At 37.8% G+C, this 18,863-nt stretch overlaps 1 protein-coding gene across 4 annotated transcripts in view; it reads right to left on the bottom strand.

Annotated features, from left to right (window-relative positions):
- TANC2 (tetratricopeptide repeat, ankyrin repeat and coiled-coil containing 2) overlaps window positions 1–18,863 on the bottom strand; it is a 363,447-nt gene that overhangs the window by 305,747 nt on the left and 38,837 nt on the right. For all 4 annotated transcript variants that reach the window (XM_081576541.1, XM_081576540.1, XM_081576542.1 and 1 more), the window contains exon 2: window positions 16,484–16,577. In XM_081576541.1, the coding sequence (XP_081432667.1) occupies window positions 16,484–16,550 (67 nt within the window). In that variant the 5' untranslated portion in view covers window positions 16,551–16,577. The remainder of the gene's footprint in view (window positions 1–16,483; window positions 16,578–18,863) is intronic.

Genomic DNA, 18,863 nt, shown 5'->3' with positions numbered 1-18,863 from the left:
ATGAAATCATGAAAATTCATCTTGTGAAGTTTAGCATAGCTCAAACAACTCTGAATAAATAGGAAAAAAATAAAATTGGAAATAGAGGTGAAAACATGAGTGCAAGTGTATGTGTCTATCTGATGAGAAGTGATACTAGTTTAATTGCTAAACTGCTACAAATACCTGAAATATAAATAAAACCAGTCAAATCAGATATGTTTCAAAATGCAATTTCAAGATTCTCACCACTTTTCTTCACTCTCAGTCATATTCATTTTCGCACCCTGACACCAAATAAGAATCCTTCTTCTCTTTAACACAGGCACACTCTGTCACTTTCTCTAATGACTTTTCACCTCAAATTCTATGACAGCCTATCTTAATCAGCAAGGACAAATGAATTTCATAAAGAGTAGACATCTCAACTGACAAAATAAATTGGGCAAATAGATGGTCAAGGACCAGAAAGCGAAACAGTAGTCAATAAAAATATGACAGCTTTGAGTTTTATTACAAAAGATGTTGCAGCTCTATAATTAAATAAGAAAAATCCTTTCCTCATATTAAATAGGAGTGTTTTCTAACCAAATTTGTTAGACCAAGGTACAGAAAAGGTAAAAACCCTTGAAAAGCTTATGCTGTAATTTCATGGTTTATTAGTGAAATAAAACTTACTGTTCCTGGAAGGAAAAAGATACTTTTATACCATAAATATATTTATATGAATACTACTGTACATATTTCTTTATAGTTTGTTATGAGCATTCACTCTTCGGAGAGCAATGAAAGTTTTAATTAATTTCAATGCCCAATTAGGGGCAGTGAGGAAGGCGAGGGGAACGCCAATAACAAATTCTTCTAACAAACTGACCAATTTTCACAGATGGACAGAGTTTCCGCCATAAAGTGATTAAAGAGAAATTAACTCAAACTCAAATATCAAGAGATATTTGATATTTCAGAGTGTATACACAGTTCAGTTCAGTCGTTCAGTCGTGTCCGACTCTTTGCGACCCCATAAACTGCAGCACGCCAGGCCTCCCTGTCCATCACCAACTCCCGGAGTCTACCCAAATCCATGTCCATCGAGTCGGTGATGCGATCCAACCATCTCATCCTCTGTCGTCCCCTTCTCCTCCTGCCCCCAATCCCACCCAGCATCAGGGTCTTTTTCAATGAGCCAACTCTTCGCATGAGGTGGCCAAAGTATTGGAGTTTCAGCTTCAACATCAGTCCTTCCAATGAACACCCAGGACTGATCTCCTTTAGGGTGGACTGGTTGGATCTCCTTGCAGTCCAAAGGGCTCTCAAGAGTCTTCTCCAACACCACAGTTCAAAAGCATCAATTCTTCGGCGCTCAGCATTCTTCACCGACCAACTCTCATATCCATACATGACTACTGGAAAAACCATTGCCTTGACTAGACAGACTTTTGTTGGCAAAGTAATGTCTCTGCTTTTAAATATGCTATCTAGGTTGGTCATAACCTTCCTTCCAAGGAGTAAGCATCTTTTAATTTCATGGCTGCAATCACCATCAGCAGTGATTTTGGAACCCCCCAAAATAAAGTCTGACACTGTTTCCACTGTTTCCCCATCTATCTGCCATGAAGTGATGGGACCAGATGCCATGATCTTAGCTTTCTGATTGTTGAGCTTTAAGCCAACATTTTCACTTTGCTCTTTCACTTTCATCAAGAGGCTCTTTAGTTCTTCTTTGCTTTCTGCCATAAGGGTGGTGTCATCTGCATATCTGAGGTTATTGATATTTCTCCCAGCAATCTTGATTCCAGCTTGTGTTTATTCCAGCCCAATGTTTCTCATGATGTACTCTGCATATAAGTTAAATAAGCAGGGTGACAATATACAGCCTTGATGGACTCCTTTTCCTATTTGGAACCAGTCTGTTGTTCCATGTCCAGCTCTAACTGTTGCTTCCTGATCTGCATACAGGTTTCTCAAGAGACAGGTCAGATGGTCTGGTATCCCCATCTCTTTCAGAATTTTCCACAGTTTATTGTGATCCACACAGTCAAAGGCTTTGGTATAGTCAATAAAGCAGAAATAGATGTTCTCTGGAACTCTTTTGCTTTCTTGATGATCCATCCGATGTTGGCAATTTGATCTCTGATTCCTCTGCCTTTTCTAAAACCAGCTTGAACATCTGGAAGTTCACAGTGCACGTATTGCTGAAGCCTGACTTGGAGAATTCTGAGCATTACTTTACTAACCTGTGAGATGAGTGCAATTGTGCGGTAGTTCGAGCATTCTTTGGCATTGCCTTTCTTTGGGATTGGAATGAAAACTGACCTTTTCCAGTCCTGTGGCCACTGTTGACTTTTCCAGATTTGCTGGCATATTGAGTGCAGCACATTCACAGCATCATCTTTCAGGATCTGAAATAGCTCAACAGGAATTCCACCAGCTTCACTAGCTTTGTTCATAGTGATGATTTCTAAGGCCCACTTGATTTCACATTCCAGGTTGTCCACACAGTGATTATCTGGGTCGTGAAGATCTTTTGTGTACAGTTCTTCTGTGTATTCTTGCCACCTCTTCTTAATATCTTCTGCTTCTGTTAGGTCCATACCATTTCTGTCCTTTATCGAGCCCATCTTTGCATGAAATGTTCCCTTGGTATCTCTCATTTTCTTGAAGAGATCTCTAATCTTTCCCATTCTGTTGTTTTCCTCTATTTCTTTGCAGTGATCACTGAGGAAGGCTTTCTTATCTCTCCTTGCTATTCTTTGGAACTCTGCATTCAGATGGGAATATCTTTCCTTTTCTCCTTTGCTTTTTGCTTCTCTTCTTTTCACAGCTATTTATAAGGCCTCCTCAGACAGCCATTTTGCTTTTTTGCATTGCTTTTCCATGGGGATGGTCTTGATCCCTGTCTCCTGTGCAAAGTCAAGAACCTCTGTCCACAGCTCATCAGGCACTCTATCAGATCGAGTCCCTTAAATTTATTTCTCACCTCCACTGTATAATCATAAGGGATTTGATTTAGGTCATACCTGAATGGTCTAGTGGTTTTCCCTACTTTCTTCAATTTAAGTCTGAATTTGGCAATAAGGAGTTCGTGATCTGAGCCACAGTCCACTCTCAGTCTTATTTTTGCTGACTGTATAGAGCTTCTCCATCTTTGGCTGCAAAGAATATAATCAATGTGATTTCAGTGTTGACCATCTGGTGATGTCCATGTGTAGAGTCTTCTCTTGTGTTGTTGGAAGAGGGTGTTTGCTATGACCAGTGCATTCTCTTGGCAGAACTCTATTCGTCTTTGCCTTGCTTCATTCTGTACTCCAAGGCCAAATTTGCCTGTTACTCCAGGTGTTTCTTGACTTCCTACTTTTGCATTCCAGTCCCCTATAATGAAAAGGACATCTTTTTGGGGTGTTAGTTCTAAAAGGTCTTGTAGGTCTTCAAAGAACCGTTCAAGTTCAGCTTCTTCAGTGTTACTCGTTGGGACACAGACTTGGATTACCATGATATTGAATGGTTTGTCTTGGAAACAAAGAGAGATCATTCTGTCGTTTTTGAGATTGCATCTAAGTACTGCATTTTGGACCCTTTTGTTAACCATGATGGCTACTCCATTTCTTCTAAGGGATTCCTGCCCACAGTAGTAGATATAATGGTTATCTGAGTTAAATTCACCCATTCCAGTCCATCTTAGTTCGCTGATTCCTAGAATGCTGACATTCACTCTTGCCATCTCCTATTTGACCACTTCCAATTTGCCTTGATTCATGGACCTAACGTTCCAGGTTCCTATGCAATATTGCTCTTTACAACATCGGACTTTGCTTCTATCACCAGTCATGAACCGCAGCACACCAGAGCTCCCTGTCTATCACCAACTCCCGGAGTTTACCCAAACTCATGTCCATTGAGTCGGTGATGCCATCCAACCGTCTCATCCTCTGTCATCCCCTTCTCCTCCTGCCCTCAGCCTTTCCCAGTACTGGGGTCTTTTCAAATGAGTCAGCTCTTCGCATCAGGTGGCCAAAGAAGTAAGAGTTTCAGCTTCAACATCAGTCCTTCCAATGAACACCCAGGACTGATCTCCTTTAGGATGGACTAGTTGGATCTCCTTGCAGTCCAAGGGACTCTCAAGAATCTTCTCCAACACCCCAGTTCAAAAGCATCAATTCTTCGGTGCTCAGCTTTCTTTATAGTCCAACTCTCACATCCATACATGACTACTGGAAAAGCCATAGCCTTGACTACCCAGTACTTAGTGATTAACAAATAAGTATCTGTTGACAGAAACTAAATCATGATCTATGAAAGTAAAACAATAAATTGGACTTCATCATGTTAAAAACTCTACGAAAAGACTCTGCTAAGGGGATAGAAAGGCAATCAACAGACTGACAGAAAATATTTGCAAACAATGTTATCTGACAAAAGGCTAGAATATATTACATAAAGAACTCTCAAAACCTAACACATGAACAACAACAACACAACCAGAAGACAACCAAGAGACATGGAGAGATATTTCACCAAAGAAGACATATAGAAAGCAAATAAGCACATGAAAAGATGCTCAGTATCATTGAGTCACTAGGGAAACACAAACTAAAACCACAATGAGATACCAATATACACCGTGACAACACCAAATGCTAGCAAGGATGAGAAGAAATTAGATTATTTGCACATTGCTGGTGGGAATGTAAAATAGTATAGACACTCTGAAAAAGGGACGGAACTTTCTTTAAAAACAAAACATGCAACTAAAACATGTCCTAGGAACTGTACTTATGGACATTTACCCCAAAGAAACAAAAGCACTTGTTCACACAAAACCCTGTACATTTCTCCAAATGACCAGCAATTCCACTCTAATACCTCCATTACATCTCTAGCTTAAGCCTAAATCAAAGACAGATTTTGGCTGTTTAACATTTAGAAGGTATCTTTTGGTCATAACGGCATTTGTGTCCTGCATTGTGTCGGACAGCTCCACAAAATGAAGTGGCAATGATGCTCTGGCCTTATTAATACCATGGTTTTCTTCCTCTCTGTCCTTAGACAAATATAGCCTATTTGCCTATGTAACCATGCATTTTTATCAGTTTTAATATCATGTAAGTCATACCAGAATCAATGATTCCTTTTCATATTTAATTATTTTCATTTATTCTTCCATAGAATTTTAAAGTTACTTTACTTCTGTTTTGCTGGCTATGCTAAAGCATTTGACTGTATGGATCACAAAAAACTGTAGAAGATTCTTCAAGAGACAGAAATACCAGGCCACCTTACCTGCCTCCTGAGAAGTCCATATGCAGGTCAAGAAGCAACAGTTAGAACCAGACATGGAACAACGCAGTGGTTCCAAATTGGGAAAGGAGAACGTTAAGGCTGTATATTGTCACCTGGCTTATTTAATGTCTATGCAGAGTACATCATGTGACATGCTGGGCTGGATGAAGCACAAGCTGAAATCAAGACTGCTGGGAGAAATATCAATAACCTCAGATAAACAGATAACACCACCCTCATGGCAGAAAGCAAAGAGGAACTAAAGAGCCTCTTGATGAAAGTGAAAGAGGAGAGTGAAAAAGTTGGCTTAAAACTCAACATTCAGAAAACTAAGATCATAGCATCTGGTCTCATCACTTCATGGCAAATAGATGGGGAAACAATGGAAACGGTGACAGACAATTTTCTTGGGCTCCAAAATCACTGCAGATGGTGACTGTGGCCATGAAATTAAAAGATGCTGGCTCCTTGGAAGAAAAGCTAGGACAAACCTAGACAGTATATTAAAAAGTAGAGACACTACTTTACCGACAAAGGTCCATATAGTCAAAGCTTTGGCTTTTCTAGTAGTCATGTATGGATGTGAGAGTTGGACTATAAAGAAAGCTGAGCACCGAAGAATTGATGCTTTTGAACTGTGGTGTTGGAGAAGACTCTTGAGAGTCCCTTGGACTGCAAGGAGATCAAACCGGTCAACCCTAAAGGAAATCAGCCCCAATATTCATTGGAAAGGCTGACGCTGAAGCTGAAACTCCAATACTTTGGCCACCTGATGTGAAGAACTGACTCAGTGGAAAAGGCCCTGATGCTGGGAAAGATTGAAGGCAGGAGGAGAAGGGGACAACAGAGGATGAGATGGCTGGATGGCATCATCGACTCGATGGATGTGAGTTTGAGCAAGCTCCGGGAGTTGGTGATGGACAGGGAAGCCTCATGTGCTGTAGTCCATGGGGTCGCAAAGAGTCAGACACGACTGAACCACTGAACTGAACTGAACTCAACTGAAAATGAATCTGTTTCCTGAATGGAATTGAAATAAACTTATATGTAAATCCGGAAGCATGATATGTCTTTCCATTTGTCCAAGTCTTACAGGGAAGCCTGACATGCTGCAGTCCATGGGGTTGCAAAGAGCTGGATACGACGGAGCAACTGAACTGAACCAAAGTCTTACACACTTCAATAAGGTTTCCTGTTAAATCTATTCCTGAGAATTTGATGGCTGTTATCACTGTAAATGTAATTTTTTTTCTCATTTACATTCCTAATCAGTAAATACTGGCAGAGCTAAAAGTGTCAATCACCTTGCCAAATTACATTATTATTTTTAATAGATATTTACTGGATTCTGGGGGTTTTACCTTGCCTAAAAGTAAAAATGGCGTTGTCTTGTCTTTTCCAATATTTATACTAGTCATTTTATTTTCTTGTCTTTATTGGCTACTAGGAACTTCTAAACAATTTTGAAAAAGGTTGATAATAGGAGAAATCTCTATCATGTTTCTGTTTTAGTGGAAATGGCTGATTCATTTCTTTGTTTAGAATGATATTTGCTGCTGGATTTGGTGAATACTCTTTATTATATTTAAAGTATCCTTCTATATTTATGATGTTTTTAATGGCTGCTCAGATTTATAAAATGCTTTAGCAGAATATAATGATATAATAATGTGGTTTTATTTTTTTTCTACGTAAAAACTTGTGTTGATTTTCTGATACAGAAACATCTTTGCCTTCCTGGAACAAATTCTACTTGTAGTATATTATCAGGAATTATTCACATTTAACTATAGTTTTATTTACTTTGATTACTTTTCTTTCTGCATTTCTGCTTTCTCATGTTCATTTTTTATTTTGTTAGGAGATAGCCTCAAGATATTTTTTTCTTCCAATGGCTGTGTTATACTAGGGGTACTACACTTTCTGAGTTCCTGAATTGTCTGAACTTGATAGTATTTTTTCCCCTCATACCTGAATGATGATTTACCAAAACAATGATACCAAATAGTGGCATTAGTTATATCAAAGAACCGTACTAGAACTTTTACTAATTACTTGCATGATTGCAAACCATAAAAACAATAGTTAAAAAATATATAAATATTTAAATTTTATAAAACATAAAAATACATATTTTTCCTTTATCACTCATAATTCAAAAGAACCACACAGTTCTCTTATCACAAGAGTTCCAAGTCCTACATACATCAGAAACAATTTTCACATAATAAATATGAAGTAAGCTATAAAATTCAAAGTTGATATTCACATGTCCTTTGAGGGAAAACTTTGCCTGAGAAAATTCATTTGTTATTACTTGATATAAAATCTATTTGTTAAATCTTCATCTAGTGGCCCACATAAAAGTTCAGATCAACTATTCAAAGAACGAATTAGAATATCCAATTTCCTTTATTATGAATGCTTTTCAAACTAAAAATTAAAATGGTTCTCTAAAACAAAACAAATGATTAAGCCATGGGAAAACTTACCTTACTAATTTTAAAAATAAGCCATGAGCCAAAAATAATAATATAAAGAGTAAAGCACCCACCCAATTATTCACTAATGATTAAAGAAAAAAAAAAGCTGTGATGATGAAAACAATAATGATATCATTCCATAAACACATTTTTTCCTTTCAATATCAAATTTGTTCTTGCTTTAGAGTTTCTGTCTCGGAGAACACTTGGAAGAAAAACAGACTGCTTCTCTACAAATTCCTGCCATACAGAACACAAATCACTATTTTTATAACTACTCTAAATTATAAACATTTTACATGAAAAACCATGGAAAAGAAAAAATACTACAATAAGACCCCCCAAAATCATTATAGACATAATTAAATACCTAGTAAATCAAAATAATAAGCTTTAATACTATAGTAGAACCTTGACATATATGGGTTTAATAATATGATCCCTACTAAAGCAGCAGTTGTTCAAATGTCTAGCATACAATGATTGGTAATCTTGCTAAAGCACAAATTTGATGCCTACCTCTAATAAGCATAGTATTGAGAAATGAACCACTCACCTAGTACTCAAGGCAAAAAGTCTACGCAGCATCTGCATCTTAATATGGCTTTACTCTTTTTCTTCTAGCTATTTTATATGGATTAATTGTTGTGAAGGGACAGAAAATCCTACTGCTGGTATCAAAAGTGAAAAACTAAGAAGATCACAGTTCTTGGCCAGAAAGCCAATTTTGGATAAACTATTTCTTTAAATGTCAAATTTGAAGGCAGTTCAGATCTCTGACATGTATGAGTGAGTAAGTGTGTGTGTGTGTGCGTGTGTGTGTGCGCACGCATACTTCTTTCAAAATGTGGCCAGTGTGTGTGTGGCCAGTGTGTGTGTGTGTGTGTGCGCGCGCTTCTTTCAAAATGTGGCCTGTGTGTGTGTGTGTGTGTGTGTGTGCGTGCACGCGTGCTTCTTTCAAAATGTGGCCTGTGTGTGTGTGGCCAGTGTGTGTGTGTGTGTGTGCACGCGCGCTTCTTTCAAAATGTGGCCAGTGTGTGTGTGTGTGTGTGTGTGTGTGTGTGTGTGTGTGTGTATGCACGCGCTTCTTTCAAAATGTGGCCAGTGTGTGTGTGGCCAGTGTGTGTGTGTGTGTGTGTGCGCGCGTGCTTCTTTCAAAATGTGGCCAGTGTGTGTGTGTGTGTGTGCACGCTTCTTTCAAAATGTGGCCAGTGTGTGTGTGGCCAGTGTGTGTGTGTGTGTGTGTGTGTGTGTGTGTGTGTGCACGCGTGCTTCTTTCAAAATGTGGCCAGTGTGTGTGTGGCCAGTGTGTGTGTGTGTGTGTGCACGCGCGCTTCTTTCAAAATGTGGCCAGTGTGTGTGTGGCCAGTGTGTGTGTGTGTGTGTGTGTGTGTGTGTGTGTGTATGCACGCGCTTCTTTCAAAATGTGGCCAGTGTGTGTGTGGCCAGTGTGTGTGTGTGTGTGTGCGCGCGTGCTTCTTTCAAAATGTGGCCAGTGTGTGTGTGTGTGTGTGTGTGCACGCGCGCTTCTTTCAAAATGTGGCCAGTGTGTGTGTGGCCAGTGTGTGTGTGTGTGTGTGTGTGTGTGTGTGTGTATGCACGTGCTTCTTTCAAAATGTGGCCAGTGTGTGTGTGTGTGTGTGTGTGTGCGCGCGTGCTTCTTTCAAAATGTGGCCAGTGTGTGTGTGTGTGTGTGTGCACGCTTCTTTCAAAATGTGGCCAGTGTGTGTGTGGCCAGTGTGTGTGTGTGTGTGTGTGTGTGCACGCGTGCTTCTTTCAAAATGTGGCCAGTGTGTGTGTGGCCAGTGTGTGTGTGTGTGTGCGCTTCTTTCAAAATGTGGCCAGTGGACTTGGGGGAACTTAACCTATACGGTGATGTCAACTATTGTTTGTCTTCTGTCAAATCCAATCAGTGTTCGGAGAGATGCAATAAGTAAATGCTATATAGTTCTCTGGATTCAATTCTGGAACACAATGAGGACTTTAATGAAAAAGCTAATGAAATCCAAACAGAAATCTGGAGTTTAGTTAATAGCAATGTACCAATGTTGGTTTCTTAGTTTTGACAAATGCACCATGGTAACACAGATGCAACAATAGGGAAAACCAGGTAAAGAGTGTACAGGAATTCTCTGTACTATCTTGGCAACTCTCCTATAAAGCTAAAATTAACCGAAAATGAAAAGCTCACACACACACACACACAAAATTGGCATAGGAGGGAATATAATTATGTAAGTGAAATCCAAGAGAAACAGATACATTTAGAGTGTCTATCATAGGCACAGACTTTAAGACAGATATAGATATAAATAGCAACTTACTATTGTTCAGACAGGTTAAGAGACAAGATTGAAATACTACTGACAAAGAACAGAAAGAATTAAAAAAAAACCTAATGGTGTCTACCTATAAATTGTTTTCAAGTTAAAAGGGAAAATTCGTATCTGTACAGCAGAGAAAGTGGACAGTACCCCGATTTGGTCATCAGGATCACAAATGAGTAACAGATGGATATTGTGTGCCTCCAGCTATAACACCCTAAGAAGAAAACAACATACATTTATGTAACATTCAGACTGTAGATATATAACCTGAATCTAATCATTGCAAAAAACAAAATGTAAAATTAGGAGTAGTTCAGTTATTCTTCAAACATTTCAAGAAAGGCTATGAAACCATAACAAATTAAATAAGAGTAAAAAGACATAACAAGTAATGTAATACCTTATTCTGGACTGGATCTTGGAAAGGAAGGGATAAAATTCTACCTAAAAATCACTAGGTAAACTGACAAAATTTAGAGAATAAATGGTAGATAGGATGAAAGTATTATATCAATTCACCTCAACAATTGCTTGAGGTGAATAAATGTACTGTGGTTATAAAAAGTAATCTCCTTAAGAAATATATACCGAAATTTTTAAGAGTAAAGGGGCATGATGTATTTGACCTATCTTCAAATGATTTTATAAAAGACTGAGTGAGACAGAAGGGGTGAAGTAGAGGAGAACAGACACTCTATGTATGTACATACAGAAAGAGAATGCTGACACAAATACACTGAAAAGTTCATGAATCTGTGGGAGGGTATATGGAGCTTTTTGTATTATTGTTGCAACTTTTCTGCGAACTTAAAATTATTCCCAAATTTAAACAAAATTAATGAAGCAAATGGAATTTCTAGAACTGAAATATACAAAAACTAAAATTAAGAACTGAATGCAGGTAAAAGCAGATTATAGACCAATGAAAAGTGAACTAGTGCACATTCTTTGGCATTTCCCTTCTTTGAGATTGCAATGCCAAAGAATGTTCAAACTCCCATACAACTGTGCTCATTTCACACACTGGCAAGGTTACGCTTAAAATTCTTCAAGCAAGGCTTCACCAGTACGTGAACTGAGAACTTTCAGATGTACAAACTGGGTTTCAAAGAGGCAGAAGAACCAGAGATCAAATTGTCAACATTCTCTGGATCAAGGAGAAAGCAAGGGAGTTCCAGAAAAAAAATCTACTTCTGCTACACTGACTACACTAAAGCCTTTGACTGCATGGATCACAACAAGCTGTGGAAAATTCTTAAAGAGGTAGGGGTACCAGAGCACCTTACTTATCTCCTGAGAAATCTGTATGTGGGTCAAAAGCAATAGTCATAACTGGACTTGGGCGGGGGGCAGAACTGGACATGAAACAAATGGACTGGTTCAAAACTGGGAAAGGAGTATGTCAAGGCTGTATATTGTCACTCTGCTTATTTAACTTATATGCAGAATACATTATGCAAAATGCTGGGCTGGACGAATCACAAGCTGGAATCAAGACTGCTGAGAAAAATATCAACAACCTCAGATATCCAGATGATACCACTCTAATGGCAGAAAATGAAGAGGAACTATAGAGCCTCTTGATGGGGGTGAAAGAGGACACTGAAAAAGCTGACTTAAAACTAACATGCAAAAAACTATGATCACGGCATCTGGTCCCATCACTTCACGGCAAATAGAAAGAGAAAAAGTAGAAGCAGTGACAGATTTTATTTTCTTTACCTCCAAAATCACTGCAGATGGTGACTGCAGCTATGAAATTAAAAGACACTTGCTCCTTAGAAGGAAAGTAATGACAAACCTAGACACTGTATTAACAAGCAGAGACATCACTCTGCTGACAAAGGTGCATATGGCTTTTCTAGTAGTCATGTATGGATGTGAGAGTTGGACCATAAAGAAGCCTAATCACCAGAATTGATGGTTTTGAATGGTGGTGCTGAAGGACACTCTTGAGAGTCCCTTGGACAGCAAGAAGATCAAACTAGTCAATCCTAAAGGAAATCAGTTCCCCACTAATTAAGTGAAGAAGAACTAAAGAGCCTCTTGATGAAAGTGAAACAGGAGAGTGAAAAAGTTGGCTTAAAGCTCAACATTCAGAAAACGAAGATCATGGCATCTGGTCCCATCACTTCATGGCAAACAGATGGAGAAACAGTGGAAATAGTGGCAGATTTCATTTTCTTGGGCTCCAAAATCACTGTAGATGGTGACTGCAGCCATGAAATAAAAAGATGCTTGCTCCTTGAAAGAAAAGTTATGACCAACCTAGACAGCATGTTAAAAAGCAGAGACATTACTTTGCCAACAAAGGTCCGTCTAGTCAAGGTTATGGTTTTTCCAGTAGTCATGTATGAATGTGAGAGTTGGACTGTAAAGAAAGCTGAGTGCCAAAGAATTGATGCTTTTGAACTGTGGTGTTGGAGAAGACTCTTGAGAGTCCCTTGGACTGGCAAGGAGAGCCAACCAGTCCATCCTAAAGGAAATCAGCCCTGAATGCTCATTGGAAGGACTGATGTTGGTGCTGAAACTCTAATTCTTTGGCCATCTGATACAAAGAACTGACTCACTGGAAAAGACCCTGATGCTGGGAAAGATTGAAGGCAGGAGGAGAAGGGGATGACAGAAGATGAGATGGTTGGATGGCATCACTGCCTCAACAGACATGAGTCTGAGTAAACTCTAGGAGTTGGTGATGGACAGGGAGGCCTGGTGTGTTGCAGTCCATGGGGTTGCAAAGAGCCAGACACAACTGAGCGACTGAACTGAATTGACTGAAAGGAAATCAACCCTGAATATTCACTAGAAGGGCTGAAGTTGAAGCTGAAGCTCCAATACTTTGACCACCTGATGAGAAAAGCCAACTCACTGGAAAAGACTCTGATGCTGGGAAAGATTGAAGGCAAAGGGAGAAGGGGGTGGCGGAGGAAGAGATAGTTAGATAACATCACCCAACTCAATGGACATGAATTTGAGCAAACTCTGGGAACTAGTGGAAGACAGAGGATCCTGGCATGTTACAGTCCATGAGGTTGCAAAGAGTCAGACATGACTTAGTGACTGAACAACAACAACAAAAACAGATTTTTTTTATAATATCCAACATAAAGCACAGAGACAAAAGAATAGAAAGAAAGTGTAAGAGACATAAATGACACACATGTAGTCTATCAAAAGCATAACTGGAGTCCCAAAAAGAAAGAAGAAAGAGAAAATGGGGAAAAATAAAATTTAAAAAGATAATGAGTAATAATTTTCCCAAACTGATGAAAGTCATCAAGCCACATATTCAGAAAACCCTACAAACATAAATTAATAGACAATAAACAAAGATAGATTAAAAAGAAAAGCACTCCTATGCACATCAATGTAACGTCTAGAAAACTAAAAACAAAGAGATAAAAGACAGATTGCAGAGAGCATTTAGACTGACAGCTAACTTTTCACCAGAAGTAATTCAAGAAGCCAGAAGACAATGAAGAATATTTCAAAGTGCTGAAAGAAACCAAGTGCCAATATATAATTCCACTCCCAGCAAAAATCCTGCAAGAATAAAGGCAAAATAAAGGTGTTTTCAGATAACTGAAGTAAATTTGCCACATCAAGATTTCAACTAAAGGAAATTATAAAGGGTCTCCTATAAACAAAAAGAAATTTGGTGATTCCATCTAGAAAGTAAAGGAAGGAGGGAATAAAAATCAATAAAAGGTCAAATCCGTGAATAAATCTATATAACAGTGACTACATAAAACAACAATAATAATGTCTTATGGAGTTTAAATACAAACTATTTAAACTAATGTAAAGATTATAAGACTCTTGCATTGTCCAAGGAGAGGGTAAAAGTACCAACTGACACCAAATTTTGATTGATGTTTTAATCTTAAAGTTAAGTGGTTACTGAACAAATTATAATAAGAGTTCATAATCTCCAAATCAATAGGGAGAGATATGGAATATAAAAAATGCTCTGATCAATCCAAAATAAAGCAATAAAAGAGGGGGGGAAGCAAAGAACAGGTAGGACAAGCACAAAACAAGCAGCAATGTTATATTCAACCCCAGATATATCACTGGTTGGTGGTGGTTTAATCATTAAGTCATGTCTGACTCTTGCAACCCCATGGGCTGTAGCATGCCAGGCTCCTTTGTCTATGGGATTCCTAAGGCAAGAATACTGGAGTGCGTTGCCTTTTCCTTCTCCAGGGGATCTTCAGGACCCAGGTATTAAACCTGGGTCTCCTGCATTGCAGAGAGATTCTTTACTGAATGAGCTACGAGGGAAGCCTGTATCACTGGCTGAATTAATGTAAATGGATTTCAACATCTCCTTTGAGAGGAAAAACTTGTCTGAATGAATACAAAAAGAAAATTCAACTATGTGCTACTAACAGTATAACCATATAGATATGTTGAAAATAAAATAACAGAACAAATTATACCTTATAAATACTATCAAAACAATGCTAGACAGCTATATTAACATTAGACAAAGTCAACTTTCAAGCAAAAGGCATTATTAAAAATAAAGAGGAACATTTCATCATGGGGTGTGTGAGCACGCGTGTGTGTGTGTTAGTTGCTCAGTCATGTCTGACTTTGCAATCCCATGGACTGTAGCCCGCCAGGCTCCTCTGTTCATGAGATTCTCCAGGCAAGAATAGTGGAGTAGGTTGCCATTTCCTAACCCAGGGATCTTCCCTAATAAGACAGCTTCCAGATGTAGACACAGAGAAGGCAATGGCATCCCACTCCAGTACTCTTGCCTGGATAATCCCATGGACAGAGGAGCCTGGTAGGCTACAGTCCATGGGGTAGCTATGAGTCGGACACGACTGAATGACTTCACTTTCACTTTTTCCTTTCAGGCACTGGAGGAGGAAATGGCAACCTACTCCAGTATTCTTGCCTGGAGAATCCCAGGGACGGCGGAGCCTGGTGGGCTGCCGTCTGTGGGGTCGCACAGAATCGGACACGACTGAAGCGACTTAGCAGCAGCAGATATAGACAATTCTACAGTCATAGTATAGGATTTAATCGCACCTTTCTCAGTAAATAATTTTTTTTAAAAGTTAGGATATAAAACATTTGAAGACCACCATTTACAAAAATGACCTACACTGGACCCAATAACTACAGAATCCACGTTACTTGGTACATTGAGAACATTAGACAAAACTGACTGTATGCAAAGCTGTAAGGAAAATCTCAATAAATATAAGAACAATAAAATAATACAGGATAGGGTCTCTGATAAGAGTACAATTAGCTAAATTAATAATAAGATGACCAGGAAATCATCAACTGTTTGGACATTAACAATTATATTTTAAACACCTATGGGTCAAGAAGAAATCACACGGAGTGCTAAAAAATATTTTCTTGAAGAGAATGATAATGAATATACCACCAATGGTATGCTAAGTCACTTTAGCTGTGTCCAACTCTTTGTGACCCTATGGATAGTAGCCTGCCAGGCTCCTCTGTCCATGGGATTTCCCGGGCAAGAATACTGGAGTGGGCTGCCATTTCTTTCTCCAGGGGATCTGACCCAGGGATCAAACCTGAGTCTTCTGTGTCAGCTGCATTGCAGGCAAATTCTTTATCACTGAGCCACCAGGGAAGCCCATACCACTCATGAAAACTTGTCAAATGCATAAAAATAGGAAATGGAAAAGCTTAAAAGAATATAATAGAAGGATTTACTGTATAGCACAGAGAATTATACCCATTATCTTATAATAACCTATAAATGAAATATAATCTGCAAAAATACTGACTTGCTGTTGTACACTTGAAACTAACACGATACAGTAAATCGCGACATGTCAATGAAAGAAAATATGATAAAAATCAACAATCCATTTGTAGAAAACAAATATATACTGTATTAATCTTCAAGATTTTTCCCAAAAAACTATCTGTACAGTTTTGGTTTGTTTTTACCTTAAAGTCTAAGAATTACACACTTATTTTTTTAAAAAACATCTTTTTAATGATTGTAAAAATGTTCAATTTATATATCATTTTTTGTATATCCCTTTGAGGACTATCTCTATTATTTTTAGTCTCATTCCCCAAAGAGTATCTGGGACTGAAATAATTTTACAGGTTAATTGTTAAAGTAAACTTAGGTCTGGAAGGTCTTTATATGTACTGCATAGGAATGTTACACTCTCATATATCTGAAATAAGCATTTTTCCTTCACAAACTCTTCATTTACCTGACTATTCCTGATGAGTGTTCAAGTATTCTTCTTAATAAAGAATATGACAACCTATAGGAATGTAAACTTTTTTCTAAATTAAAAAAGCCATTTAATAAAGTATATGAACTGTGGTAGCATTAATTCAGATCCCTAAGAGAACTTTCTTTTCTAAATCATCACACAAAATAAATGAAGCAGAATTACTCACCACTTGATCTGTTCTTACGACTTGATTTTCCTCCAGTAAGAAGCATCTTGAGACTATTCCGAAACATGGTTGTACTATTCTGGGGCTCACAAAACTACAAAAGAAAATGTGGGAAAATATGTTAGAAAACTTGGTTTGCTATCCAAATACTATTAAGAATTCATTTTAAATGTGCTATTAGGAATTAACCACTTTGCTTACATATATAGTACAGAAATTTTAACTATATGACAGAACATTAATTTAATTTAATTTAATATTTCAGCATTCCCTTTAAAGTATAATACTTGAGTACCCTAAGAGACAAAGGCAGATATCACTGAGGGTACACAGAAGCAGAAAACAATTAGGTAGCTATAAATACAGTTTATCACAAGACTCTCCATTTCTTGGACAGTTTTCCCAAAACACACACCCAAAGTTTAAGAGTCCAGAACTCATAGCAGCTCCGTATTTTCCATTGGTCAAGCCAGAATTTCATCTCACAAGACTACTGATACATGAGTACATCAGTACACATATACTATTAATACCAACCTCTTTATGTCCCACTCCCATCAAAAGAAAACTCCTTACAATTTTGCTATGTCCTCTCTCACCTTCTTAAGAACTTTCATCTAAAAATCATCTTCCTTTCTCTCTCACACAGCTTTCATTTTTTTCTCTCTACAGGATCATTCCAGTCATAACATAAACATGCTAGTATGTCCTAACCAAAGCCAATAAGTAAGCCCCTCTCTTTATTCCCACATGGTCCAACTACTGCTCCTATATCCTTGCTCTTAACAGGAGAATTTCCCACGTGTCAGTATGTGAAACCTGCAGCAGACTGAACAGAGCAAATGTGAATTTAGAACAGAGGTTAACAGCACATCTCCAAACCAAAGCACACAGAAATTAAAGGCTGAAAAATATGGAAGAGTATGAGGGGCATATGGAATCCTTTGAAAGATTCTAACATACATATCATTAAAATCTCAGAAGAAAAGAAAGGAGAAAATAAGAAAGAAGCAATATATGAAGTGATAATAATCAAGAACTTCCTGAAAAGCCACATCTTTGAACAGCTAGGGAAAAAAATAAACACACTGAAAGAAGCAACAATCAGTAGACTGAGAGGAAACTTTCAACAGCAATGATGAATGACACAAGACCATGGAATGACTTCGTAAAATTTTTGAAGGAAAAGAGGTGTCAATCAAGAAATCTATGGACAGTTTAAAATATTCTGAAAATAAAATAAAATAAAGGTGATTCAGAACAAAAAGAATTTATCAGTAAAAGAAATACGAAAAGAGAGTTCTTCCAACAGAAGGAAAATGAGAGCTAGAAAAACAACACAGAAATGCAAAAAGGAAGAGCCACAGAAAAGGTAAGTATATTGGCAAATATAAATGAACAAGAATTGCTTAAAAAATTACATTAATAACTTGTTAAGCTTAAAATATATGCTGAGTGTGGGTGCTTAGTTACATCCAACACTTTGTGACCCCATGGACCGTAGCCTGCCAGGCTTCTCTGCCCATGGAATTTTCCAGGCAAGAACACTGGAGCATTTCCTTCTCCAGGGGATCTTCCTGATCCAGGGATCAAACCCACATTTCTTGCAACTCCTACATTGGCAGGTGGATTCTATGCCAATGTACCACCTGGGAATCCCATAGAAATTTTTCAATGCATAACAACAAAGACAAAAAACTCATGAGTGGAATAAACAGAGTTAAAGTGTCCAAGATATTCACCTGCATTGAACAGGATGTGGTAAAAGTAATAATTTCAGAAAACTGCAATAACTCAAAATTCATGTAGTAATTTCTAGCATAGCTATTAAAAGCTTACTGAGGTGACAGAAAGAATAATTAAAATATATGACTGAATCAAAGAAGGTAAGAAGTGAGAGAAAAAGCATAGTATGTGTGGATAAAATATAAAACAGTGAGATGGTAGCTTTAAACTCAAATTATATTGTTATTCTGTTAAATACTCTACTAAAACACTATGGACCCATAAAGATTAAATATAAAATGAGAAAAGATATATCATCACATATAGATCACATATAGAAAATGAACTAGCAGTTGCCAAAGGGGAGAGGCAAATAAGGGATATGCTACAAACTACTGGGCATAAAATAGATGAGTAAGAAATTATATAACATAGAGAATTACAGTCATTATCTTGTAAGAAGTTTTAATGCAGTATAATCTTTAAATTATTGAATCTTTATGCTGTATACCTGAAACTAATACTGTAAATTAATTATACCTCAATTTTAAAAAGATCATTGATCACAGATCATCAGAATAAATATACTAAAAAATGAAAACATTTGAAACATTGAAAGAATTACTGAAATGTGACAGAGACATGAAGTGAACAA

The sequence above is a fragment of the Giraffa tippelskirchi genome, chromosome 3 (assembly GCF_054371585.1).
Source record: "Giraffa tippelskirchi isolate mGirTip1 chromosome 3, T2T-mGirTip1v1.2.pri, whole genome shotgun sequence".
NCBI classification, from domain to species: domain Eukaryota; kingdom Metazoa; phylum Chordata; class Mammalia; order Artiodactyla; family Giraffidae; genus Giraffa; species Giraffa tippelskirchi.
The sequence above is the reverse complement of the archived record's forward strand: the minus strand, read 5'-3'. Positions and strand labels throughout refer to the sequence as shown.